At 43.0% G+C, this 25,229-nt stretch overlaps 1 protein-coding gene across 3 annotated transcripts in view; it reads right to left on the bottom strand.

Moving 5' to 3' along the window:
- The window catches only part of bmal1a (basic helix-loop-helix ARNT like 1a), a 56,215-nt gene that overhangs the window by 28,661 nt on the left and 2,325 nt on the right, over positions 1 to 25,229 (bottom strand). Inside the window, exons 2-7 of one of the 3 annotated variants that reach the window (XM_078549381.1) lie at positions 18,587 to 18,734; positions 14,478 to 14,498; positions 12,102 to 12,140; positions 8,638 to 8,679; positions 8,029 to 8,186; positions 3,541 to 3,620 (exon numbers count right to left, since the gene is read on the bottom strand). In XM_078549381.1, the coding sequence (XP_078405507.1) occupies positions 3,541 to 3,620; positions 8,029 to 8,186; positions 8,638 to 8,679; positions 12,102 to 12,140; positions 14,478 to 14,498; positions 18,587 to 18,726 (480 nt within the window). In that variant the 5' untranslated portion in view covers positions 18,727 to 18,734. Of the gene's footprint in view, positions 1 to 3,540; positions 3,621 to 8,028; positions 8,187 to 8,637; positions 8,680 to 12,101; positions 12,141 to 14,477; positions 14,499 to 18,586; positions 18,735 to 25,229 lie in introns of those variants that run through there. The other 2 variants (XM_078549382.1, XM_078549383.1) reach the window with 2 other exon arrangements.

Below are 25,229 nucleotides of genomic sequence, written 5' to 3'. Positions count from 1 at the left end.
ATTTCTAACTTTGCAGATGACACTAAGTTGGGAGGAGATAGTCAATGCTGATGAGGATTGCAACAAGTTACAGGAGGACATTAATAAATTTGCAGAACGGGCAAATAATTGGCAAATGAAGTTCAACACAGAAAGATGCGAGGTAGCACATTTTGGTAGGAAGTATAAGGAGGTCACTCATTACTTGGAAGGTGCAAGTCTTGCTTGGGGAGAGGGACAAAGGGATCTCAGACCCAATTGTTAAAAGTTGCACTACAGTTTAGCAAGGCCATAAAAAACAAAGCAAACCAAGCTTTATTTCTGGAGAGACAGAATTAAAAAGTAGGGAAATTATGTTAAACCTATATCGAACCTTGGTTAGACCACAAAGAATGAAGTTTTGGTCCCCATATTATTAAAAGGACATAGAGGCACTGGGGAAGGTGCAGTGAAGATTTACAAGGATGATTTCTGAAATACATGGGCATATATGTAAGGAAAGGATGGACAGGCTAGGTCTTTTTTCTCTCAAGGAGGCTGAGGGGTGACCTAAAAGAGGTCTTTAAAATTATGAAAGCTGATGATAGCCACTTGTGGGGACAGCATAACTAGAAACCAACAATAAAGTATAGTCACCAAGAAATCCAACAGAGAATTCAGAAGAAACCTCTTTACCCAAAGATGGAATTCAGTACTACAGGGAGTGGTTGAAACCAACATTATAGATGCATTTAAGGGGAAGTATATAAGGGAGAGTCTAAGAATAAGGGTTGGCCATTTAAGACTGAGAGGAGGAGGAGGAATTTCTTCACTCAGAGGGTGGTGAATCTTTGGAATTCTCTACCCCAGAGGGCTGTCAGAGCTGTCATTGAGTATATTCAAGACAGAAATCAATTCATTTCTGGGTACTAATGACATCAAGGGATATGAGGATAGCGGGGAAAATTGGCATTGAGGTAGATGATCAGCCATGATCTAGTTGAATGGCGGAGTAGACTCGACAGGTCCACTTCTGCTCCTATTTCCTATGTTCCTAGAAGGGAGCAGGTGGTTACAATGGTTGATTTAGACGATTAAAGATGGGAAGGGGCTTGAGTACAGCATTAACGCCAGCATGGGCTGGTTGGGACGAATGGTACTTTTCTGTTCCATATATCCTATGTAATTTAGCCTCTTACAGCTGTTCCTCCTTTTTTTCTTACTTATTCAGGATGTGAGCATCTCTGGCAAGGCTGGCATTTATCACCCATCCCTAATCACCCTCAAGGAGGTTGTGGGGAGCCAACTTCTTGAACTGTGCAGTGCAGGTAGATCTACAGAGCTGTTAGGGAGGGATTTCCAGGATTTTGATCCATTGATGACAAAGTCAGGATGGTGTGCGACTTGGAGGGGAACTTGCGGGTGGGTCTTCTGCCCTTGTGCTTCTAGGTGGCAGAGGCCAGAGATTTGAAAGGTGCTGTCAAAGGAATCTTGACAAGTTTCTGCAGTGCGGCTGGTAGATGGTACACACTGCAGTCACTGCAGGCCAGTGGAGGAGTGAATGTTCAAGGTGGTGGGTGCCAATCAAGGTTCGGATCTTATCTTAAATTCCACTTCCTTGCATTTGCTCCCCTGATACCCTTGCCCAATTTATGAACTTCAGTCTCGAAAATTTCAAGAGAGTGCTACCATTGAGCCAAGGCTGTGAAAGGTCTGATTCCAATTGAAATTATAGGCAGTTTCAATTCAATTCAATTGTAAGGCTCCAAGGGTTAGATTATGAAGAGAGATTTGCCTTGTATTTCCTGGAATGTAGAAGGTTAAGGGGTGATGTGTTTGAGATGTTTAGGATTTTGTAAGGAACTGATAGGATAGATAGAAATGTTTTCCACTGGCGGTGAGTTTAGGACAAGGGAACATAACGTAAGTTAGGAAACATGTCTTCATGCAAATGGTGGTAGGAGTGTAGAACAGTAGATAAAGCAGTAGATGGTAGCTCGCTTAAAAATTTTAACTGAGATCTGAGATATCAATAGATTTTTATTGGACAAGGATTTAAAAAATATGGAACCAAGGTGGGTGGATGAAGTTGAGATACATCAGCCAAGATCTAAATGAATGTTGGCTTGAGGGGTGAATGGCCTTCCTTTGTGCCTACGCTCCTGTTTTGCGGGAAGACAGCCCTGTTTCTATCAAATCACTGCAGATCTATTTTCTCTCGCGCGGAAAGAATGATGACACTCTTGTGGCCTCTTCCTGGAAATACAAAGGCTTCTGAATGTGGCGCTGTCATTTGCCTTATGTGTGGGCAAAAACAAGTTATACCCGATCACAGGCAGCCGATTTCAGCTTGCACAGCTTGGTACTGGTGACATTGCTTCAATGCACCCAAGATGATCAAATTTTCCAGGGCTCACTGTCTTCACATTGCTGCTTATGCTGTTCAAAATCAATCAATCTGTGCTGTCAAATTAAGGACCTGTGGCATCTTTCTTCTTTCCTATGCTATCTGTCATAACCATCAAGGGTGTTTTTTTTTATATAAACGGGCAGTTAATCATAATCAGACAAAAAGGGGTACCCATTATCCATTTGCATTAATGTCAATTTCAGAGATGTCAGTCCCAGGATTTTAAGCGTCCACTTATTACGGATAGAAATAGCTGTGTTTACTCACAGGTTCATACCTTAAGGTGCACTGAATGCAAGAATAAACAGAGGTAAATAACACCTGGTTAATGTTCTTTATCTTCTGTGTACTTAACCCCTTGAATCCCCTTTAGGTGGTTATCCCATCAGAGTTTATACCAAGCACTGACTGCTTAAAGAAATATAGTTACATTTCATGTAGTCTTGCTTAGTTTATTTGTAATCTACAGCATTCTTGTTAACTAGCAGATTAATGTAATAGTGCTACATTATGTCAGCCACCGCACATAGCAGGCCAATCTCATTCGCACATCTCACTGTGATTTGATAGAATGTACAGCACAGAAACAGGCCATTCAGCCGAACTGGGCCCATTCTGGTGTTTATGCTCTACACGAGCATCCTCATCTCACCCCATCAGCAGATCCTTCTATTCCTACCGTCCCCTTAAATGTATCTATGCTATTCACCTCAACTATTCATGCTAGTAGCAAGTTCCACATTCTCATCACTCTCTGGGAAAAGTGGTGCAGACTGTACTAGTAGATCACCCATGGCATTGCACATAGATAGAGCATATTACAGATGCTGAGCTGCTAATCTGACTTGTAGCTTTAATGTTTCATATGGAGGGAAGTGATCTAAAAGCAAAGGCTCAGCGGTCAATTAGGAGCTCATTCTTGTTGTTGTTGGGATGTTTTTTCTAGACTGCTTATTGTCTTCTGTCCTTGGAAGTCAGGATTTCTTAAGGATAAAATAAAAGTAGTGAATAACTCTTTTTTTTCCATATCTCATGAGCGTCACACAAAGCACAACATCCTGGGGATCTGAACGCAATCAAAACTTTATACAGTTAGACAATAAACAGCGACCTATTTCCAAATGGAAGTTTAATTCAAGCAGCACTCCGTTTAAAAAGAAAACTATACTTACCCTGAGGATAAGATGTTTCAGCTCATCATCTGAAAGAAAAGCTGGTTTGTAGTTAGCCTCAGTGTAAGCATTAGTGGCTCCTGAAATCACAGAAATCATAAAAAACAGGTATAAAGACAGATTTTAAATCAAGATTAGATTGAAAATGTAATTCAACTTTAACTAGAATCTGGAGTTGCCATCCCCTCAACGACAATACTGGTAATGACATCCCCTCAAGCCAACATTCATTTAGATCTTGGCTGATGTATCTCAACTTCATCCACCCACCTTGGTTCCATATTTTTTAAATCCTTGTCCAATAAAAATCTATTGATATCTCAGATCTCAGTTAAAATTTTTAAGCAAGCTACCATCTACTGCTTTATCTACTGTTCTACACTCCTACCACCATTTGCATGAAGACATGTTTCCTAACTTACGTTATGTTCCCTTGTCCTAAACTCACCACCAGTGGGAAACATTTCTATCTATCCTATCAGTTCCTTACAAAATCCTAAACATCTCAAACACATCACCCCTTAACCTTCTATATTCCAGGAAATACAAGGCAAATCTCTCTTCATAATCTAACCCTTGGAGCCTTACAATTGAATTGAATTGAAACTGCCTATAATTTCAATTGGAATCAGACCTTTCACAGCTGAAGTTGCTTCAGAAAGGAAAAGTGCTAGACGATTCTAATCGCCACTTGTATGAAAATTGGCTTTAAGATAGAATCTTCTGAAGTTTATTAGCATGACTTATATGGCCCATAATGTCTCCAGATTCTCGTTTAGAAAATTGAAGTTGGGAACATGATATCTAACCATAATAACATAAAATTCTGCTGAATGCAAGGATATTCATTTTTATTATTGTATCAATTCAATTATTCAATAAATAACTAATACTTGGTGACACAGTCCATTACTAATTTGAGACATGACATGTGGTGAGTACAACATGCTTGGGGGAGTGGAAACAGGTGATTTGGACCTCTGGTTCCCAAAGCTCTCCACCATTGAGAGCTTTCTTCACCTCATGTCGCGGTCTGTTGTAGACTGAACTTTTTTCTTCATTCATTCTCAGGATGTGGGTGTCTTTAGTAAGGTCAGCACTGATTGCCCATCCCTAATTGCTCTTGGCAAGGTTGTGGTGAGTACAACTGAGTGGCTTGTTCGGCCTTTTCAGAGGCTAATGCACATAGGCCTAGATGGGGTAAGGACAGCAGATTACCTTCCCTAAAGGGCATTAGTGAACCAGGTGGGTTTTACAATAATCTGTTACTTTAATTGTCACCATTGCTGAGGCTAGCTTTTTAATTCCACATTTATTTATTTAACTGAATTTAAATTCCTCAGCTGCCATGGTGGGATTGGAACTCATGTTTCTGGAGCATTAGTCCAGGTATCTGGATTTCCAGTTCAGTGACATAGCCACTACGTTATCTTACCCGACTGCTATGATTAGTCAACAATTCCATTATCATTGCATTGTGACTGCCAGGCTGGCAGGTGAACCAGATGGACCTGGGTCTTCATCATCTACCAGTTCAAATGTTCCCTGAACATTGCATGGAAATAAGAAGGCGGTGCCAGAGGGGAAATGTCACCGGATGAGTGATGAAGAAGCCCAGGCTAATGTTCTGGGACACAGATTCAAATCCCACCATGGCAGCTGGTCGAATTAAAAGTTAGTCTCACGAATAGTGACCTTGAAACCACTGTTGATTATTGCAAGAACCCATCTGGTTCACTAATGTCTTTTAAGGAAGGAAATCTGCCATCTTTACCTGGTCTGGACTACATGTAACTCCAGGTCTACAGCAATGCGGTTGACTCTTAAATGCCCTCTGAAATGGCCTAGCAAGCCACTCAGCTGTATCAAACCGCCATGAAGCCAAATAAAAATGAAACCGGACAGACCACCAGCATCGACCTAGGTACTGGTAACGACAACGGCAAACCCAACCCTGTCGACCTTGCAAAGTTCTCCTTACTAACATATGGGGGCTTGTGCCAGAATTTGAAGAGCTGTCCCACAGACTAGTCAAGCAACAGCCTGACACAGACATACTCATGGAATCATACCTGACAGACAATGCCCCAGACACCACCATCACCATCCCTGGGTATGTCATGTCCCATCGGCAGGACAAATCCACCTGAGGTGGCAGCACAGTTGGGAGCGAGTTGCCCTTCGAAGTCTTCAGCATCAACTCTGGACCCCATGACATCTCATGGCATCTGATCTCAAACATGGGCGAGAAAACCCCCTGCTGGTTATAACCTAACACCACCGCCCCCCCCCCACCCCCCAACCTCAGCTGGTGAATCAGTGCCCCTCCATGTTGAACACCAAGTGGAAGAAGCACTCAGGGCAACAAGGGCACAGAACGTACTCTGGGTAGGGGACTTCAATGACCATCACCAAGAGTGGTTCTGTAGCACCACTACAAACTGAGCTGGCTGATTCTTAAAGGACATAGCTGCTAGACTGGGTCTGCAGCATGTCGTGAGAGAACCAGCAAGAGGGAAAATCCTACTTGAACTCATTCTCACTAATCTACCTGTTGCAGATGCATCTGTCCATGATGCTATTGGTAAGAATGATCACTGCACAGTCCTTGAATAGACAAAGTCTCATCTTCGCATTGAGGATGCTCTCCATCGTGTTGTGCGGAACTACTACTGTGCTAAATGGGATAGATTTCAAACAGATCTAGCAACTTAAAACTGGGCATCTATGAGGTGCTGTGGGCCATCATCAGCAGTAAAATTGTATACAACCACAATCTGTAGCCTCATGGCCCAGCATATTCCCCCCCTACCATTATCTACCACCCAGAGTACATTTTGACTCTTGCCACCCTCAGAGATTCTTCCTATTGGTGTTCAACATGGAGGAGCACTGATTCACCAGCTGAGGGAGCGGGGTATATGGTAACCAGAAGGTGGTTTTCACGCCCATGTTTGTCCAGATGCCATGAGACTTCATGGGATCCGGAGTTGATGCTGAGGATTTTGAGGGAAACCCTCTCCCAACTGTATACCACTTGAAGAGTCATACGGACTCGTAACGTTAACTCTGTCTTTCTCTCCACAGGTGCTGTTAGACCTACCTAAAAATGAGATGTCAACCTGATGAAATGACAACACAGGACTACTTGCATGCCAAACAGCAGAGACAGCATGTGATAGACGGAGCTAAGAGATCCCACAACCAGCAGATCAAATCTAAGCTGTGCAGTCCTGCCACATCCAGTTGTGAATGGTGGTGGACCATTAAAAAAGTAACCGGAGGAGGAGGCTCCACAAATATCCCAATCCTCAGTGATGTGGGAGCCCACACATCAGTGCAAAAGACAAGGCTGAAGGATTTGCAACCATCTTTAGCCAGAAATGTCAAGTGGATGATCCATCTCGGCCTCCTCCTGACATCACCAGCATCACAGATGCCAGTCTTCAGCTAATTTGATTCACTCCGCATGATATTAAGAAAACGCTGAAGGCACTGGATACTGCAAAGGCTATGAGCCCTGACAATATTCTGGCAATAGTACTGAAGACTTGAGCTGCAGAACCAAAAACTGATAAGTGGCAAATTACATTTGTGCCACACAAGTGACAGTCAATGACCATCTCCAATAACAGAGAATCCAACCATCTTCCCTGAACATTCAATGGCATTACCATCGCTGAATCCACCACTATCTTCATCCTGGGGGTCATCATTGATCAGAAACTGAACTGGACCAGCCATATAAATACCATGGCTACAGGAGCAGTTCAGAGGCTGTGAATTCTGCGAACAGTAACTAACCTCCTTACTCCCTAAAGCCTGTCCATCATCTACAAGGCACAAGTCAGGAGTGTGATGGAATACTCTCCATTCACCTTGACGAGTGCAGCTCCAACAACACTCAAGAAGCTTGACACTATCCAGGTCAAAGCTGCCAGCTTGACTGGTACCCTATCCACCATCTTAAATATTCACCCCTACCACCACCCACGCACAGTGGCACTGCATCTCCAAGGTGCACTGCAGCAACTCACCAAGGTTCCTTCAACTGTACCTCCCAAACCCACGGCCTCTACCACTTAGAAGGACAAGGGCAGCAGAAGCATGGGAACGCTACCACCTGAAAGTTCCCCTCCAAGCCACACACCATCCTGACTTGAATCTATATTGCCATTCCTTCACTGTCACTGGGTCAAAATCTTGGAACTCCCTTTCTAATAGCACTGTGGGTGTACCCACAATTTTAATTCCATGGACTGCAGTGGTTCAAGAAGGCAGCTCACCACCACCTTCTCAAGCGCAATTAGGGATGGGCAATAAATGCTGGCCTAGCCAGTGGCCCCCACATCCCGTGAAAGAGGAAAAAAAAACATAATGCAATTTCAACATGGGGAGATCTACATAAAATCAAACAAGCCCATGTAGGTCTGAGGGATTTGGCTGTCAGAAAATATTCACTAAATCTGTCAGCTGCTAACTCCTCACCTCGTAGGGTCTTCATATGCTGTACGGCCATCCTCAGCACAGTGAGTTTGTCCAGTTTCCGTGACATGGCATTGCATGTTGGCACCATTGACGCCAACTCATCAATAAAACTGTTCATCTTATCCCGGCGCCGCTTTTCAATCTGGCTATGAGCCTCTCTGAAAAATGAAAAATAGAACGCAATCTCTCTCCTGGATTCAGTTCAACAGACAGTCGCATTGCAAAAATGACATTATTTGGTTGAACTTTAACTGCTATTTTACAGAATTGGGATTTAATCCTTTTAAAATAATTTTGTCAGGATATGAACATCACTGGAAAGGGCAGCATTCACTGTCCATCTCCAGCTGCCCTGAGAAAGTGTGCGTGAGCCTTCTCATTGAACCCCTGCAATGCCCATGGTGATGGTAATTGCCTTACATTTGGATCCTCTGGGTAATGGCCGTCCTGTCAGTGGAAACAGCTCCTCCCCATTTATTCTGTCAAAACTACTTCATGATTTTGGGAACCTCCATTACAATCTCCCGTTATTCTTCCCAGGTGTCAAGAGAACAATCCCTAGTAAGGATCCTGAGCTTTAGGAATACAGTATAAAGGACGGAGGATTACCTGGCATTTTTCACTCGCCCGTGTTGGTCTGTACATTCCATCCTAGATAAGGAGACATATAAAGACATCATAAAACTAAAATGTTCACAGAAAACTTCAATGGACTGAAAGGCTCCAGCTGTGCGAAAGGATTGAAATCGGGTGTTTAGAATTATAAGATCGAATTAATTTACATTATTCAAATGATTGATTGCCCTGGTCTAAATTAAACCTTCTCCTTTAGATTAAAGCTGCGCTTAAAAAAAATTTCATGCAAGACCGAAAAACAGGAGCTTGTGTTTCTGGATGAGTTGACGATGAGGTTGTGGAAGATCGTAAATTCTGCATTGGAGCTTCACAGGCAGGAGGTGGGTTATATATCTTCAGTGAGTGACCTTTAGCTGGCTTGTTAGAAACCAGGAGGCATTTACAGACAACACAGGAGTATCCAAGGTCACCTGTCTAAGCACTCAACTACAGCAACTCAGGAGTAAAAACTGAAAGTTAAAATGATAGGGCATTAATTTCTATTCCCACACAAGGAAGACACATTATAGACTCTTACACCGTATCTGTGTCAACTCTTTGGTGGACCTAACCAATTAGGTGCACTCCTCTCCTTTTTCCCCAGAACCCTGCAAATTTTCCTCTTCAACTATTCATTTAATTCCTGTTTGAAAGTTACTATTGAATCTGCTTCCATCAGCCTTTCAGGCTGCAGATTCCAAATGACAACAATTCATTGGAAAAAACCCTCATCAATACACTGGTTCTTTTACTAATTATCTTTTTTTTTAAAAAAAGGTGCAAACAACAGCCGCAATAACTTGCATTTATAGAGTGCTTATAACGTAATAAAACATCCCACTGCCCTTCACAGGAGCGTAATGAGATAAAATTTGACATTGAGCTACATAAGGAGATATTAGGTCAGGTGACCAAAAGTTTGGTCAAAGAGCTAGGTTTTTAAGAACTTGTTAGAGGAGAGAGGTCAAGACGCTTAGGGGGGAAATTCCCAAGCTTAGCGCCTAAATATTAGAATGACACAAGAATAACAGCTGAATTATTTATCCATAAGCACACCCACAGATAAATTCTCAAGTTGGTAAGGCTGAACTCAATGGGCAATCTTAATTCCATGGCCCCCTCCCTATCTTTTTAACCTCCTCCAGCCCTACAATCCTACAAGATCCATGCATTCCTCCAATTTTGGCCTCTTGAGCATCTACAACTTCTGTTGCTCCATCATTGGCAGCTGTGCCTTCAGCTGCTTGTGTCTGAAGTTCTGGAATTCCCTCCTTAAACTGTTGCTTATGTGGCTCAGTGTCAAATTTTGCTTGGTAATGATTTCTGTGAAGCTACTCGAGACATTTTTATTAAACGTGCTATATAAATACAAGTGGCTTTTGTAATGCTAACTGTAACAGCACCTGCCATTATCCTTCCTTGCTCCAGAGGTAACGCTGTAACTTCCCTCTGTCTACAACAGAGAGCAGAAATTGCCAGGTCTACTTTTGCCTTCATTGTCCAGGAGGCAACATAGCGAAATAGATTGATCGCCTGTCTAGTTATAGAACCTGTCTGATTCCAATTCCATGCACCCCACTATCTTACTTGAACTAATCATGAGCAAAACTGGAAAGATTCACTTGTTATTTACGAAAAGTCTTGTGAATGGTGACCAATTTCTGCAAATGTCATACTTACTTCCTGCTTTTGTTACCTCCAGATTCGACTGTTCCATTGCTCTCCTAGATGGTCTTTCATCTTCCACACTCCCTAAGCCTGAGTTCATCCTAAATTGTTCAACAATCACCCCAACCCCATTCCCGCTTGTCTCCCGGTCCAACAATGCTTCAAATTTAATGTTTTCCTCCTCATGTTCAAATCCCTCCTTGGCCTTTCCCCTCTCTATCTCTGTAACCTCCTCTACCTTACAATCCTCCGAGATCTCTACAATCTTCCAATTCTGACATCTTGCACATCCCCAATTTCATTGTCCCACCACTGATGACCATGGCTTCATCAATTGCCTGAGCCCTCAGTTCTGCAATTCCTTCACTGAACCTTTCTGTCTCTCTTTTTTCCTCCTTTAAGACGCTCCATAAAACCTAACTCTTTGATTAAGAGTTCGACCACCTGTCGCAATATATCCCTTTTGGGCCTGTAGTCAATTTTTGACTGATTTACACTCCTTGAAGTACCTTGTAGCATTTTACTATGTTAAAGGTGCTATATAAACGCCAGTTGTCAGTGTAACTAGCCGGTGACTAGTGGAGTTCCGCAGGGGTCAGTGTTGGGACCACAATTTTTCACTTTATACATTAATGATCTAGATGAAGGAACTGAGGGTATCCTGGCTAAGTTTGCAGATGATACAAAGATAGGTGGAGGGACAGGCAGTATTGAGGAGGCGGGGAGGCTGCAGAAGGATTTGGACAGGTTAGGAGAATGGGCAAAGAAGTGGCAGATGGAATACAATGTGGGGAAGTGTGAGGTCATGCACTTTGGTAGGAAGAATAGAGGCATAGACTATTTTCTAAATGGGGAAAGAATTCAGAAATCTGGAGTGCAAAGGGATTGGGAGTCCTAGTCCAGGATTCTCTTAAGGTTAACTTGCAGGTTGAGTCGGTAGTTAGGAAGGCAAATGCAATGTTGGCATTTATTTCAAGAGGACTAGAATATAAAAGCAGGGATGTGCTGCTGAGGCTTTATAAGGCTCCGGTCAGACCACATTTAGGATATTGTGAGCAATTTTGGGCCCCGTATCTCAGGAAGGATGTTCTGGCCCTGGAGAGGGTCCAGAGGAGGTTCACGAGAACGATCCCAGGAATGAAAGGCTTAACATATGAGGAATGTTTGAGGACTCTGGGTCTATACTCGATGGAGTTTAGAAGAATGAGGGGGGATCTGATTGAAACTTACAGAATACTGAAAGGCCTGGATAGAGTGGACGTGGGGAAGATGTTTCCATTAGTAGGAGAGACTAGGACCCGAGGGCACAGCCTCACAGTAAAGGGAAGACCTTTTAGAACAGAGATGAGGAGAAACATCTTTAGCCAGAGAGTGGTGAATCTATGGAATTCATTGCTACAGAAGGCTGTGGAGGCCAGGTCATTGAGTGTATTTAAGACCGAGATAGATAGGTTTTTGATTGGTAAGGGGATCAAAGGTTACGGGGAGAAGGCGGGAGAATGGGGTTGAGAAACTTATCAGCCACGATTGAATGGCGGAGCAGACTTGATGGGCCGAATGGCCTAATTTCTGCTCCTATGTCTTATGGTCTTATTTTACAGTTCACACAAATTTGTCGATAAGATCCCCATGTTATTAAACAGAGCATGCTCCAAATCACAATAAGCATTGCCATAACTAGCCATCTGCTATTAACAAGAGAAACTTTTAAAGTTGACCAGAGATAAAACAATAAATTGTTCTGAAGCATTTATTTTTTTAAACTAAAAATGGAAACTATTTGATCGTACCTGCTGTGTTGGTCCTCTTTGTCAGTGTCCATCCCATCTCTGAAAGTAACACAAACAAACAAACAAGCACTATAAGGCTTTCCTCTGTTCTAGACTGTGAATCATGAGCTACAGAATGACTGATTCGGCTAATCCAGCCTTTCAAATTTCAGTGTAACATGGACCCATGTACACCATCTAAATCAGACAGTTCATTGTATACTTGCAAAGTTTAGACAGGGAAGAGGCAGAGAGAGAGAGAGAGAGAGAGAGGCAGAGAGAGAGAGAGAGACAGAGACAGAGACAGAGACAGAGAGAGAGACAGAGAGAGAGACAGAGAGAGAGACAGAGAGAGAGAGAGAGACAGAGAGAGAGAGAGAGACAGAGAGAGAGGCAGAGACAGAGAGAGAGGCAGAGACAGAGAGAGAGGCAGAGACAGAGAGAGAGGCAGAGACAGAGAGAGAGGCAGAGACAGAGAGAGAGGCAGAGACAGAGAGAGAGGCAGAGACAGAGAGAGAGGCAGAGACAGAGAGAGAGGCAGAGACAGAGAGAGAGGCAGAGACAGAGAGAGAGGCAGAGACAGAGAGAGAGGCAGAGGCAGAGAGAGAGGCAGAGGCAGAGGCAGAGGCAGAGGCAGAGGCAGAGGCAGAGGCAGAGGGAGGGGCAGGGGCAGGGACAGGGGCAGGGACAGGGGCAGGGACAGGGACAGGGACAGGGGCAGGGACAGGGACAGGGGCAGGGGCAGGGGCAGGGGCAGGGACAGGGGCAGGGACAGGGACAGGGGCAGGGGCAGGGGCAGGGGCAGGGGCAGGGGCAGGGGCAGGGACAGGGACAGGGACAGGGACAGGGACAGGGACAGGGACAGGGACAGGGACAGGGACAGGGACAGGGGCACGCAGAGGGGCACGCAGAGGGGCACGCAGAGGGGCACGCAGAGGGGCACGCAGAGGGGCACGCAGAGGGGCACGCAGAGAGACACGCAGAGAGACACGCAGAGAGACACGCAGAGAGACACACAGAGAGACACACAGAGAGACACACAGAGAGACACACAGAGAGACAACAGGTGAGCGCAAGCAGGTCCAGGGTGATGGCACGAGGGCGAGCGGGCAAGGTAGTGAGGGGGGTGGGGGGGGGGGGGGGGCGGGGGGTGGGGGAAGAGAGTAGGGGCACGGGTAAGCAAGGGCACATGGACAAATGCGCACGGACAAGGGTGAGGGAAAGCAGGCACGAGAGATGGTGCACAAGCAAAGCTGGACTGGTTTGATGGGGTGAGGGTGTGGGCACGGGAGTGTGTGTGGGTGAGGGTGAGGGCAAGGGCGCACGGAGTTTTATCAAGCAGGAATAACACAATGACCAGAAAATGAGCTTCAGCTCAGTGCTTGCTGGGTCCATATAGCAGAAACAGTTTACTAGTGGCATTTAATCAAGACGCTACGCTTTAAAGCTGGTGTCCATGATAGGCACGATTTTTAAATCCCTGCACTCAGATTTCTCAACCCATGTCCACACTTTAATAACCAGTTGATAAATGATTACCTTTTCCTACATTACAACAGTGACAACACTTCAAATGCACTTCATTGGCTGTAAAGTGCTTTGAGACATCTTGAGGTCTTGAAAGGTGCTATATAAATGTATGTCCTATTCATTTATAAAAAGATATGAAGTTAACACAGTGCAATGGATCATTTCATGAACTATGATTTGTTAAGGAGTCTACCTTAAAGGACCAAATTTCACAGTGACTACATTTTATGTATTTGTCAATAATTCATTGAGAGTTTAAATTCCACCATGCCAGTGAGAGAACTTGAATTCAGTTTAAAAAAAAATCTTAAAATGAAAAGCTATGATCATTAAAATGATGACCATGAATCGGTTGGATTGATGTAAAAAACCTAATTAACGTCCTTTGTTGAAGCTAACCTCCCCTTACCTTATCTAAGTCTATATATGCCTTGAGACCCACACCCAACTCTCAACTGCTTTTGAAATGACCTAGCAAGTCACTCAGTTGCATCAAGCCTTCACATAAAAAAGGCCCATCACTATCTTCGTAGGGCGACTAGAGAGCAGGTAATAAACAACAGTGACACCCACATCCTGAGAATTTACAACAGAAGAAACACTTCCAAACGCGAAGATACACAATTACAATTGATTGTGGAGTGCCCTGACTGGCTGAGCTCCAGATCACAGAATGCCAATTCCCAGCCATCGACAATACTCAGGTTTGACACAATTGAGTGACTCACCTGCGTTAAGGTGACTCTACTCTGGGTGCCATTTAATGGTCATTTAAAACAATTCATTACAACTACCCTGTCACTCTCCTCCAAACCCCCACCACACATACACTTCTAGAAACTAAACTTTTACTTTTTCCATACTTACTCAAACGAAAAGTCATCAAGTCTGAAAAAAAATAAGGACAATAATTGTTTTACTTCAATGAAAAATAAATTTATATTGGTTTAAAAATGCTAGATATTAGGTAGTTACCTATTGGTCAGTACCATCTAAACCCATTTCATACCAAATCTGAGTCATTTCAGGGCAACAGTCCCTGTGTAACTACCTTTCCCACGCAGTTCATAATTCCATTAAGAAACCAATTAAACTGGGCTGCTAAGGGACAAAGTACGGATTCTCTACAGTTTCCAGGAATTAATTGCCAGGACATAGCTGTGCTCAAACACTGAAAATTTGTGGCCAGGGGAAGAGGAGGGGCTAAAATTTTATAATTTTTTCACATTTTCTTACACTTGCTCTGTTGATTATTTGAAGTAATATTGGGGATGTTAAAGGGACACCTGGATGAATCTTGAGTGCCAGTCAAACATTTGAGTAATAGAGAACAGGCTTTCTTTCTATTTGGCTTTAGAAAGGCAGGGTTCCGAGAGGTTGGTCACAACGACCTGTCCAATGGCGAGAGTGTGGGGGTGGGGCAGTTGGCGACAGGAAGTCATGTGATGAAACCTCCAGGACCACATCCAACCAGAGTTGGCAATCCTTGGCACAATAAGAGCTAAATTACACTCCCTTGCTTCCCTGTTCAGCAGATGGTGACTATGCCTGCACATGTCCCAATACAAACAGCAGAGTCCCAGGCATCTGGGACAGAGTGATACAGGCAAGATATTCAACACATAGTGCTTTCTTCCTGGTATTCTGTACAGATCTTTAGGAGTAATACATTGGTGCAAAACTTAACAACTCTTGTGCTTCTGTGGCTCTGCGTTTAGAGCCTAGAAGCATCAGGAACCTGATGAATAGAATTCAGCCCCTCAGGCCTGTTCCACTATTCAATTAGATCATGGCTGATTCGTACTTCAATTCCATATCGCTCAACAGCTGTAGCTAACAAAAATCTATCCTTTTCAATCTTGAAAGCTCCAATTGAACCCCATCATCCACAGACTTTTAGGGGAGAGTTTCATATTTCCACCAGTGGGTGTGTGAAGAAGTGCTTCTTCACATCACCCCTGACCAGCACAGCCCTAATTTTAAGATTGTGCCTCCTTGTTCTGGATTCCTCCACCAGGGAAAACAGTTTCTCTGTGACTACCCTTTAACATTTTAACCACTTCAATCAGATCACCTCAATCTTCTATACTCTAAGGAATACAAGCTAAGTTACACAACCTTAAGTAATTTAACCCTTTAGCCCCAGTATGATTCTCCTGAATCTGCATGGCACTCACTCCAATGCCAATGTAGCCTTCCTGAGGTGCAGTGCCTAAAACTGAATGCAGTATTCCAGATGGGGTCTGACCAACACTATGGATCATAAATGAACCTTAAACTTCCTCCCCTTTTGTAATCCAGCCCCCTCAAGATAGAGGCCAACACTGCATTTGCCTTTCCAATGTTTTTTTTTTCTGTATTTGCTTACCAGCTTTTAATGATTTGAGATCCCAAGCCAATTTATTTTTCTCAGATCCAAAAGAAATTACCTCAAATTTGCTCACTTTGAACTCCATCTGCCATAGTTTTGGATACCCACCCTATGTCCCTTTGTGACTTGCTGCACCCATCAGTACTATTTACTGTCGTGCCAAACATCTGCATGTCGCTATTCCTTCATCCAAGTATTTAAAGATACAAAAACAACACCGACCATGCTTCTGATAAAGTACTTCATTGACTGTGAAACACGGATGGAACATCATACGGACACAAAAGGTGCAAACTCTTCTTTTACTCTGGTCGCATCAAAACCAGGTGCAAGGACAAAAAAAAATTGACCTCCAAACTATATAATGCATGAATTATCAACATTAGTAATTAGCACATTGTGCATATCTGAGCTTCAATTTTGAAATCTAACTATCAAAATTAATTATTCTGGCAGCAGAATCTTGCAGTTTTCATCCTCAAAACAATGCAAGCTACATTTTTAAATAAGCAGCATGGTCTGCTGTGACATTGTCCATGGGTAAACTGATGTCTGGACTAAGTTGTGATACCCACTTTCTAACAGGCGACTGCTCAAGCACTTAGCGGACTCAGGGGATCACAGAATCACAGAATTGTTAGATTGCAGAAGGAAGCCATTCGGCCCATCATGTCTGCACCTGCTCTCCAAATGAGAAATTCATTTAGTGTCAATCTCCCACCTTATACCCGTAACCCAGCACACTCTTAAATAGCAGCTTCTTAGTTGCTTTGACATTGTTCAAAAACATCCCAACAACTTCACAATAATTTGGTTGCTCCTTAATTGAATGTCATTGAAGAACCTAATTAAATGTTACTGCATGGGAACACCGCCACCTGCAAGCTCCCCTCCAAGCCACACACCATCCTGACTTGGAACCATATCACCGTTCCTTCACTGTCGCTGGGTCAAAATCCGGGAATGCCCTGCCTAACAGCACTGTGGGTGTACCTACACCACACGGACTGCAGCAGTTCAAGGTGGCAGCTCACCACCACCTTCTCAAGGGCAATTAGGGAATGGCAATAAAAATGCTGGCCAAGCCAGCAACACCCACATCCCATGAAAGAGTAGAAAAATTGTACCTCAGTGTCATGAAGCTATTAATGTATATAATATTATTGAAAAATATTTTTCTTTTAAAATATAGAGGTTTAGTCTGTGGATGTGTCTTAATTGGTTTAAAGCCAGCTAGTCTGGGTGTGTTGATGTGTACTAATTTTGATATGTGGGAGAGATAGAGTGTAGCTGCATTTTTTGAATAGAGCATTCAAGAGGTGGGGTGAAAACTGACACCTATCTAGCAGATACCAAGCAATATGTTTATATTACTAATAAAATTGGTACTACGAAAGGGGTTTTATTGTTAGAAGAGGATGGTGATACAATGGGAATTTACATTCAATGGGTGGTGGTAGGTATAACTTCAGCAGTTTTTGGGTGTGCAGAGCAGAGGCAATGTAGGCCTGTAAGCCTACCTCTGTGTCTGCAAGGAACCAAAGTGAAAAGAACCTCATTCTGAATTCGTAAGGTGAAAATGCTTTGCCTGGTGTTTGGTTAAGTCTATGGATTACTGTTACCTTAATGAAGATTAGTTTGGGAATTTGTTAAAAGTTATGATAGTAGTAACTTGTAGCCATATATTTTAACCTGTGTAAATTAATAAAATGTTTCATTTAGTTTAATGAAAAACCTCAAGGTAGTCTGATTCCTGAATTTAGAGTCACATCTCAAACATAACACTTAAAATTATAGGTTATGACAGTTGTTTAAAATTTCCCTCTGGGATTTTTAAATAACTCAGCTTTACTAACTGCATCAGTCTTACCACTCAGACTATTCTCTGGAAGAGACATAAAGGAAAAAAAATTGAGAATATTTAGCGCCTTTCACAACCTCAGGACACCCCAAAGTACATTACAACCAATGAAGTACTTTTTTAAGTGTAGCCGCTGTTGTAATGTAGGAGACACAGCAGCCAATTTGCACACAGCAAGCTCCCAAAATAATGAGGCAAATAATCAGATTTTCTTTTTTTCGTGATGCTAACCGAGGATGTATATTGGTCAGGACACCAGGGAGAACTCTCCTGCACTTCTTCAAAGTAACACCATGGGGCTTTTTACACCCATGAGGACACTCAGGGCTGCAGTTTAACATCTCAACCGAAAGACAGCACCTCTGACGCTGCCAGTGCTCCCACAGCACTGGCAAGGGGAGTGCCAGCTTGGAGACGTGCTCAGGTTTCTGGAGCGGGATGTGACTCACTGAATAGTCAAACTAAACAAACTAAAACCTGCAACTGTTTTATGTTCACATTAGTCTAGATCCCCCCAGCCTCTCTGCCCCACACAGTCTACCCACCACCCCTCCCCTATCCCAACGCTCTGCCCCTACCACCCTGTCTGTCCCATCTCAAAAGGTGAATAAAGACAAACTGAGAAATGGAGACAGTCAAATATATTCCAGGACAAAGAACAAAATAAAGAATGAAGTTCTTTTCAAAAATTTGTTGAAGGAGAGTTGCTGAGCTGAAGACAGAATCATCACTGTTTAAACTTACTGATAATCTGTGGAACTTCCTTTGCGTTTCCGGTTAAAGTCCATGCCTGCTGTGCCCAAGGAGCTCAATATCAATCCACTTGGATCAGTCGAGGTAAAATCATTTATTGTTGAAGATATGTCCATATTTTGGTCTGCCATTGGACAATCTGGAACATTTCCAAGTACAAAATTATAATTAAGTCAACTGCCCACCTTATTGTTGTGCATTTCCCACCAATTCTTTCCCATATTATGCACCCCCAAAAAAAGAATCAAGTTGAGCAAGTGATCTCTTTTCAGGCAACTCCAAGTGTGGATGAGGGAAGTTCAAGAGTGACTTAACCTTACATCTTTCAGTTCCTAACGTCTTGGATAGTCCCTAGACATCACCTTATCACAACGCCTTGAAGCTAACTATTTGCATTATGCGAGGAGTCATGTGGGCAAAACCCATGCCCTGCCACTCCGGGTCTCGAGTGCATAATCCAGGCCGACATTTTCATGAAGTACTGAGGGAGTGCAGCGTTGTTTGTGGTGCTGTCCCTTGGATGAGACATTAAGCCAAACCCACATAAACTGTGGCACGATGGGCCAAATGACATCCATTGCTGCATGTACAGAGAAACAAAGCTAACCATTTAGTCAATCTGCGTAAAACTGTTGCCTCAGCTACTTGAGAAAATAAGAATCACCTTGGGGAAAGGGTGGAAATTCAGCAATAATTAGGAGGGAAAATTACTAATATCTGACTGTTCACATTCTGCCAGAGGTTAATGACAGTTTAAAGAACTGAAGTATTTTGCTATGGATGAGTGGAGTGAGTTTAGGGGCATACTATAAATCAAGCTACGCAGATACCTTCGACAGCACCTCCCAAAACGACAACCTCTACCTCCTAGAAGGACAAGACCAACAGACGCATGGGAACACCACCACCTGGAGATCTCCCTCCAAGTCACACACCATCCTGACTTGGAACTGTGTCGCTGTTCCTTCACTGTCACTAGGTCAAAATCCTGGAACCCCCTTCCTAACAGCACTCTAGGTGTGCCTACACTGCACGGACTACAGCAATTCAAGACACCCCATCACCGTTAAGGGGAAACTAGGGATGGGCAATAAATGCTGGCCTTGCCAGCAACTCTCACATTCCGAGAATTAATCATTAAAAAATGATTAAACACCATACATTTCCACCTTCCACAGATATATTGTGTTATGGTTCAAATTGAAATCGAAGTACCGTGACCAAACACCTAGACTTATGCCATCCTCATATATTTCAGGAGAGCCTTACCTTCTAAATGAATACTGTAATAACAATGTCTATTAAAAGTTCTTGCTTAAACTGTCAACACTCAAAAATAGAACATGGTTCCCCAACAGTACACAAAGAGCCAGGGAGCTTTATGAGAAAATAAAAATTAGCCAATTACCAGAGCCAATCGCGTTGCCAAGATACATTAAGGGCCATTTGAATACATGCCATCTAGGCCACTTCCTGATTAAGTTCCCTTGTGAAATCTGAGCAAGTGTCAACAGTGGTGCCCTGGAAATGCTGCAGTTTCTCTCATAGATTGCTCCCCTGTCCTTCTGCTAATTCGGACAGCAATCTAATTGTTCTAAAGGCAACCAACCCTTCAGTCGATTTGAATAAGTGTTGCAAAGAAAATTCACGCAGCAAGAGCTGATTTTCTCATCGCTCCATTGTTGAAGCAGCAGTCACGTGACCGGCTTAATCATGCACCAAAGCTGATTGCGTGGTGGGGCTAACACCTCTGCTGAACAATAAATCAAGGTCAATCGTAAAGTAGGTCAGATGAACCAGCTGCTCAGGAAAGAATCGGTGCTACCACTATCCAGTCACTGCTGAATTAACCCTTATCTGACACAGTGAGCGTTGACTGATAAGGTTATGATGTGGTTATTACAGTTAAATCTTGACACACCAATCAGCAAAAGTAGCAACCCAGGTTAATGAGGAAAAAAAAACAAAGCACAAAGGTTCATTTCCAGAAAGACAGAGTTAAAAGACAGAAAAGATAGATTAAATTTGTATCAAACCTTGGTTAGATCACAGTTGGGAGTACTGTGCAGAGTTCTGGTCTCCATGTTATAAGTGGGATTTAAAGGCACCAGAGAAGGTGCAAAAAAGGAATTACAAGGATGATACCAGAATTGAGAGTTTATATCCATCAGGAAAGATTGAAGAGGCTGGGGCTGTTTTCGCTAGAAAAGGGAAGGCTGAGGGGTTAACTTGTTAGAGGTATTCAAAGATTATGAAATGGTTTGATAGGGTAAACTTAGGGCAGATGTGGAGAGCAGAGAGATTTTGGAGTTCAAGTATAGGAGTGGTACAAAAAAAATAAAGCTTTCATAGAACGTTGGCCCTTATCTCAAGGGGGTTGGAATGCAAAGGCTTAACAGTATGATAGAGTTATAGAGAACTCTGATTAAACCCCATCTGGGGCACTGCGTTCAATTCTGGACACTGCACTTCTGGACGAATATATTCGCCTGGGAGGGGTGCAGCAAAGATCCACCAGAATGAAAAGCGTTAAATTATTAGGATAGATTACATAGACTAGGTTGTATTCCCTTGAATACAGAAGACTAAGCAAGTCTTGATAGTCATTGAAGTCGATAGCTTTCCTCTATATACGCTATTTCATCAATTGGGCAGAATTCAGACCGGGGGCATATCCTTAAAAGTAGAGCTGGGTCATTCAGGGCTGATGTCAGGAAGCACTTCTTCAAAAAATCGCCATGGAAATCTGACCCTGAAAAAAGCTGTTGGGCCTGGGGGATCAATTGAAAACTTCAAAATTAAGATTGCTAAATTGCTGTTGCATAAGGGTATTAAGGGTTACAGGATCAGCCACGATCTAACTGAATGATGGAACAGGCTTGAGGGGCTGAATGGCCTCCTCCTTTGTAATTGTTGCTTACATAAATGACTGCAAGAATTATTTGGAGAGCAAAATGTACTAAGAAGCAGTGCAGAGTGTACATGGATGAAAATGGAAACTCTGTACTTAAACGTTCACACTTTCCACAATCACTTCCTGACAACAGTTGTTAAGTTATGAAGAGAGGTTGGATAGACTTGGGTTGTTTTTGTTGGAGCAGAGAAGACTGAGGGGTGACCTGATCGAGGTGTACAAGATTATGAGGGGCATGGACAGGGTGGATAGGGAGCAGCTGTTCCCCTTAGTTGAAGGGTCAGCCACAAGGGGGCATAAGTTCAAGGTGAGGGGCAGGAGGTTTAGGGAGGATGTGAGGAAAAACGTTTTTACCCAGAGGGTGGTGACAGTATGGAATGCGCCGCCTGGGAGGGTGCTGGAGGCAGGTTGCCTCACATCCTTTAAAAAGTACCTGGATGAGCACTTGGTACGTCATAACATTCAAGGCTATGGGCCAAGTGCTGGTAAATGGGATTAGGTAGGTAGGTCAGGTGTTTCTCACGTGTCGGTGCAGACTCGATGGGCCGAAGGGCCTCTTCTGCACTGTGATTCTGTGAATAGCATGCTTCCAAGATGGATACCCGAACCATAGACAAAGAAAGGACTATCAAGCAATCTTCTGGTGTATACACATTTGAAAAATCAATGGTACTTGATTGCTTTTACAGATAGGTGGAACAGTCAAATAGGTGGAGAAGGAATAGGGCAAAGGCCCTTAAACCCTGTGGCAGTCAGGAGATGTACAAATGAAGGTCCATAGATCAGAGGTGGACCAGGGAGACCCCAGTTCCTGGAGGGCAGTTTTTAATGCTTCTGACAGAGAGCCTCCCCCCACCCCCGCAATCAACACATGTTGGAAACTTGGCAACTGGCAGCAAGGGATTTTATGGTCATTTAAATGATGGGAAAATTGTGATCTTACAAAGAAAGAACATTTATATAGCACCTTTCATTAACCTCAGGATGTCTCAAAAGTTCTTTACAGCCAATTAAATACTTTTTTTGAAGTGTACTTTTATAGTTGTTGTAATGTAGGAAACATAGGAGTCATTTTTTTGCATAGCAAGTTCCCACAAATAACAATGCAATAACAAATAATGTGTTTTTTTTTAAATATAGTAATATTGGTTGAGGGTTAAATATTAGCCTGGATACCATGGAAAATAACCCTGCTCCTCTTCTAAATAGTGCCATGGGATTTTTTGCATTCACCTGAGAGGGCAGATGAGGCCTCAGTTTAATGTTTCACCCTAAAGGTGGCACCTCCAACAATGCAGCACTCCCAGTTCTGTCATGGGAGTGTCAGCCTAGATTTTTGTGCTCGAGTCTCTGAAGTGGGACTTGAACCCACAACCGTTTGACTCAGAAATGAGAGAGGGGCTACCCACTAAGCCAGGGTTGACATCAAACATCATGACTAATGCAAGCTTCTTTCAGTTTGGTAGCACTCCCACTCATCAAAATAACTACTGCGGTTTGATTTTGAACTTAACTTGCAGCGTTTCCTTTTAGAATGATGCTCCGATTCCCAAGCTAACCTGCCCATGCATCCAGAATTCAACTCGTTATTCACTGGCTTTATCCAAATATGAACGTCCAGCAAAACCAGGAAGCTGAATAATAAATAACTTGGCAAAACAGAAGCAACGGACATGATTGGCACAACAGCATGTCAGAGGGTTGCCAATGGTAACAGATGCTATGGGATAACCTCACTAATATCTCAGTCAATTCATTTCGGCATTATGCTTTCCCTTATATGTCTGTGCCATTCACATACAGTATCATTTGGCTCCTTAACAAAGCAAGTTAGAGTAGGAATCTGCAATGTGTTTTGAATGCTACTGTGAGGAGGGAAGTGGGCTAAGGGGGATTATCCAAAGGGGCATCTTCAGCCATGGCTCCAAAGATGTCAGCTGTGGCTCAGTGGGTAGCACTTTCACCTCTGACTCAGAAGGTTGGGGGTTCAAGCCCCACACTAGAGTACAAAATCCAGGCTAACACTCCCAGTGCAGTACTGAGAGAGTGTTACATTGCTGGAGGTGCCATCTATCAGGTAAGCTATTAAAGCAATTATGCTCTTGGTGAATGCAAAAGACCCATGGCATTGTTTTGACTACGAAGTTGGTGTGTTCTCTTGGCCAACTTTAATCCCTTCAGCAACATCACCAAAATTATCTAGTGTTATCATGTTGCTGTTTGTGGGAACTTGCTGTGCACAAATCCTATATTACAACTGTGACTACAATTACAAAAAGTACTTCATTGGCTGTAAAGTGCCTTGGAACTTCCTGAAGTCAAGAAAGACACTATATAAATGCATGTCTCTGGGGGAGATCAAGGGCTATAGGGAGCAGGTGGGAAGGTGGAGTTGAAGCCCAAGATCAACCATCATATTGAATGGCAGAGCTGACTCAACGGGCTGTATAGTCTACTCCTGCTCCTATCTCCTGTGTTCTTGAATTTTTTAAATTTAGGAGGGATAAGAAGAGAAATGCATCGGCTGATGCGATGTAGAATAGTGCGACAGGTGTCCTTTGTCTCTGAATCACAAGGTCCTGGGTTCAAGTCCCACTCTAGGAGCTTAAGCACAAAAATCAAGGCTGACACTGGATGGGACATTAAAACTAGGCCTCATCTGCCTGCTCAGGTGGACATAAAACTATTTTGGAGAGCAGCAGGAGAGTTCTGCCCAGTGTCTGGGCCAATATTTATCCCTCAACCAACATCACAAAAAAACAGGTTACCTGGGCATCATCATATTGATGTTTGTGGGAGTTTGCTGTGTGCAAATTGGCTGCCATAATTCCTATATTACAAGAGCAACTACACTTCAAAAAGTACTTATGTGAATGTAAAACACTGAGACATCCAGTGGCCATGAAAAAAGCTATACAAATGCAAGACTTTTTTAAATGGATTCTGGTGTTGCACTGTGAACCTAGACCTCACCCTTCAATGTCAAAAGTGGCCACACAGATTGGCTTTATAGAATTTTTATGACTTGTGGATTTTGTTCCAGAGATTGAAACATTCCTTAAGGTATGGAAGGTTGGTACGATTAACTGTAACCCCCAATGTCAATCACGATAGTTGCCTGGAACTTGCTCGAGTGCCTTTTAGTGGGACGGGGGAGGGGATAGAGAGGTATCAGAGTTGAACTTCTTGGAGTGGCCTCTTAGAAATATGTTGGGCTGGCAATAATGATCTTTGTTAATTGAACTTGATTCACATGCAAATCTTAAACCGTTTAGAAATAATCATGGCCGGCAGTGTTGGGGACACGGGGAAGGGGAGTGAAGAGTCGCATCGAATATGTAACGTATAGCTTTTCATCAAGCGCTATTGGAAGAAAAATTGTAACCGTTCTCTTAAAAAAAAGCAACTAGAGGACATTACAATGTCAGTAATACAGTAACTAGAGGAAACATTCCACCAAGTCAGTATATATAGAAATCACAACACAAAACCAGTTAGCATTTACCCTTCACATCATAACTCAAGAGAATCTTCCCACCATGTTTGCGATGTAAGTTCACATTAACTAAAGGAGGCTTTCCCGTCACATTTACAAAGAGAAGAAATTAACATATTTTTATAATGTCATTAATGGAAGCTCTCCATCAGGCAATTGCATTAAAGACTAAGATCAGATAGAGATTCCACTCAAACTGTCCTCCAGCTACAAGAAATACACTT

Source organism: Cetorhinus maximus, chromosome 9 (genome assembly GCF_964194155.1).
Source record: "Cetorhinus maximus chromosome 9, sCetMax3.hap1.1, whole genome shotgun sequence".
Lineage (NCBI taxonomy): Eukaryota > Metazoa > Chordata > Chondrichthyes > Lamniformes > Cetorhinidae > Cetorhinus > Cetorhinus maximus.
This window is presented reverse-complemented; position numbering and strand designations above follow the sequence as displayed.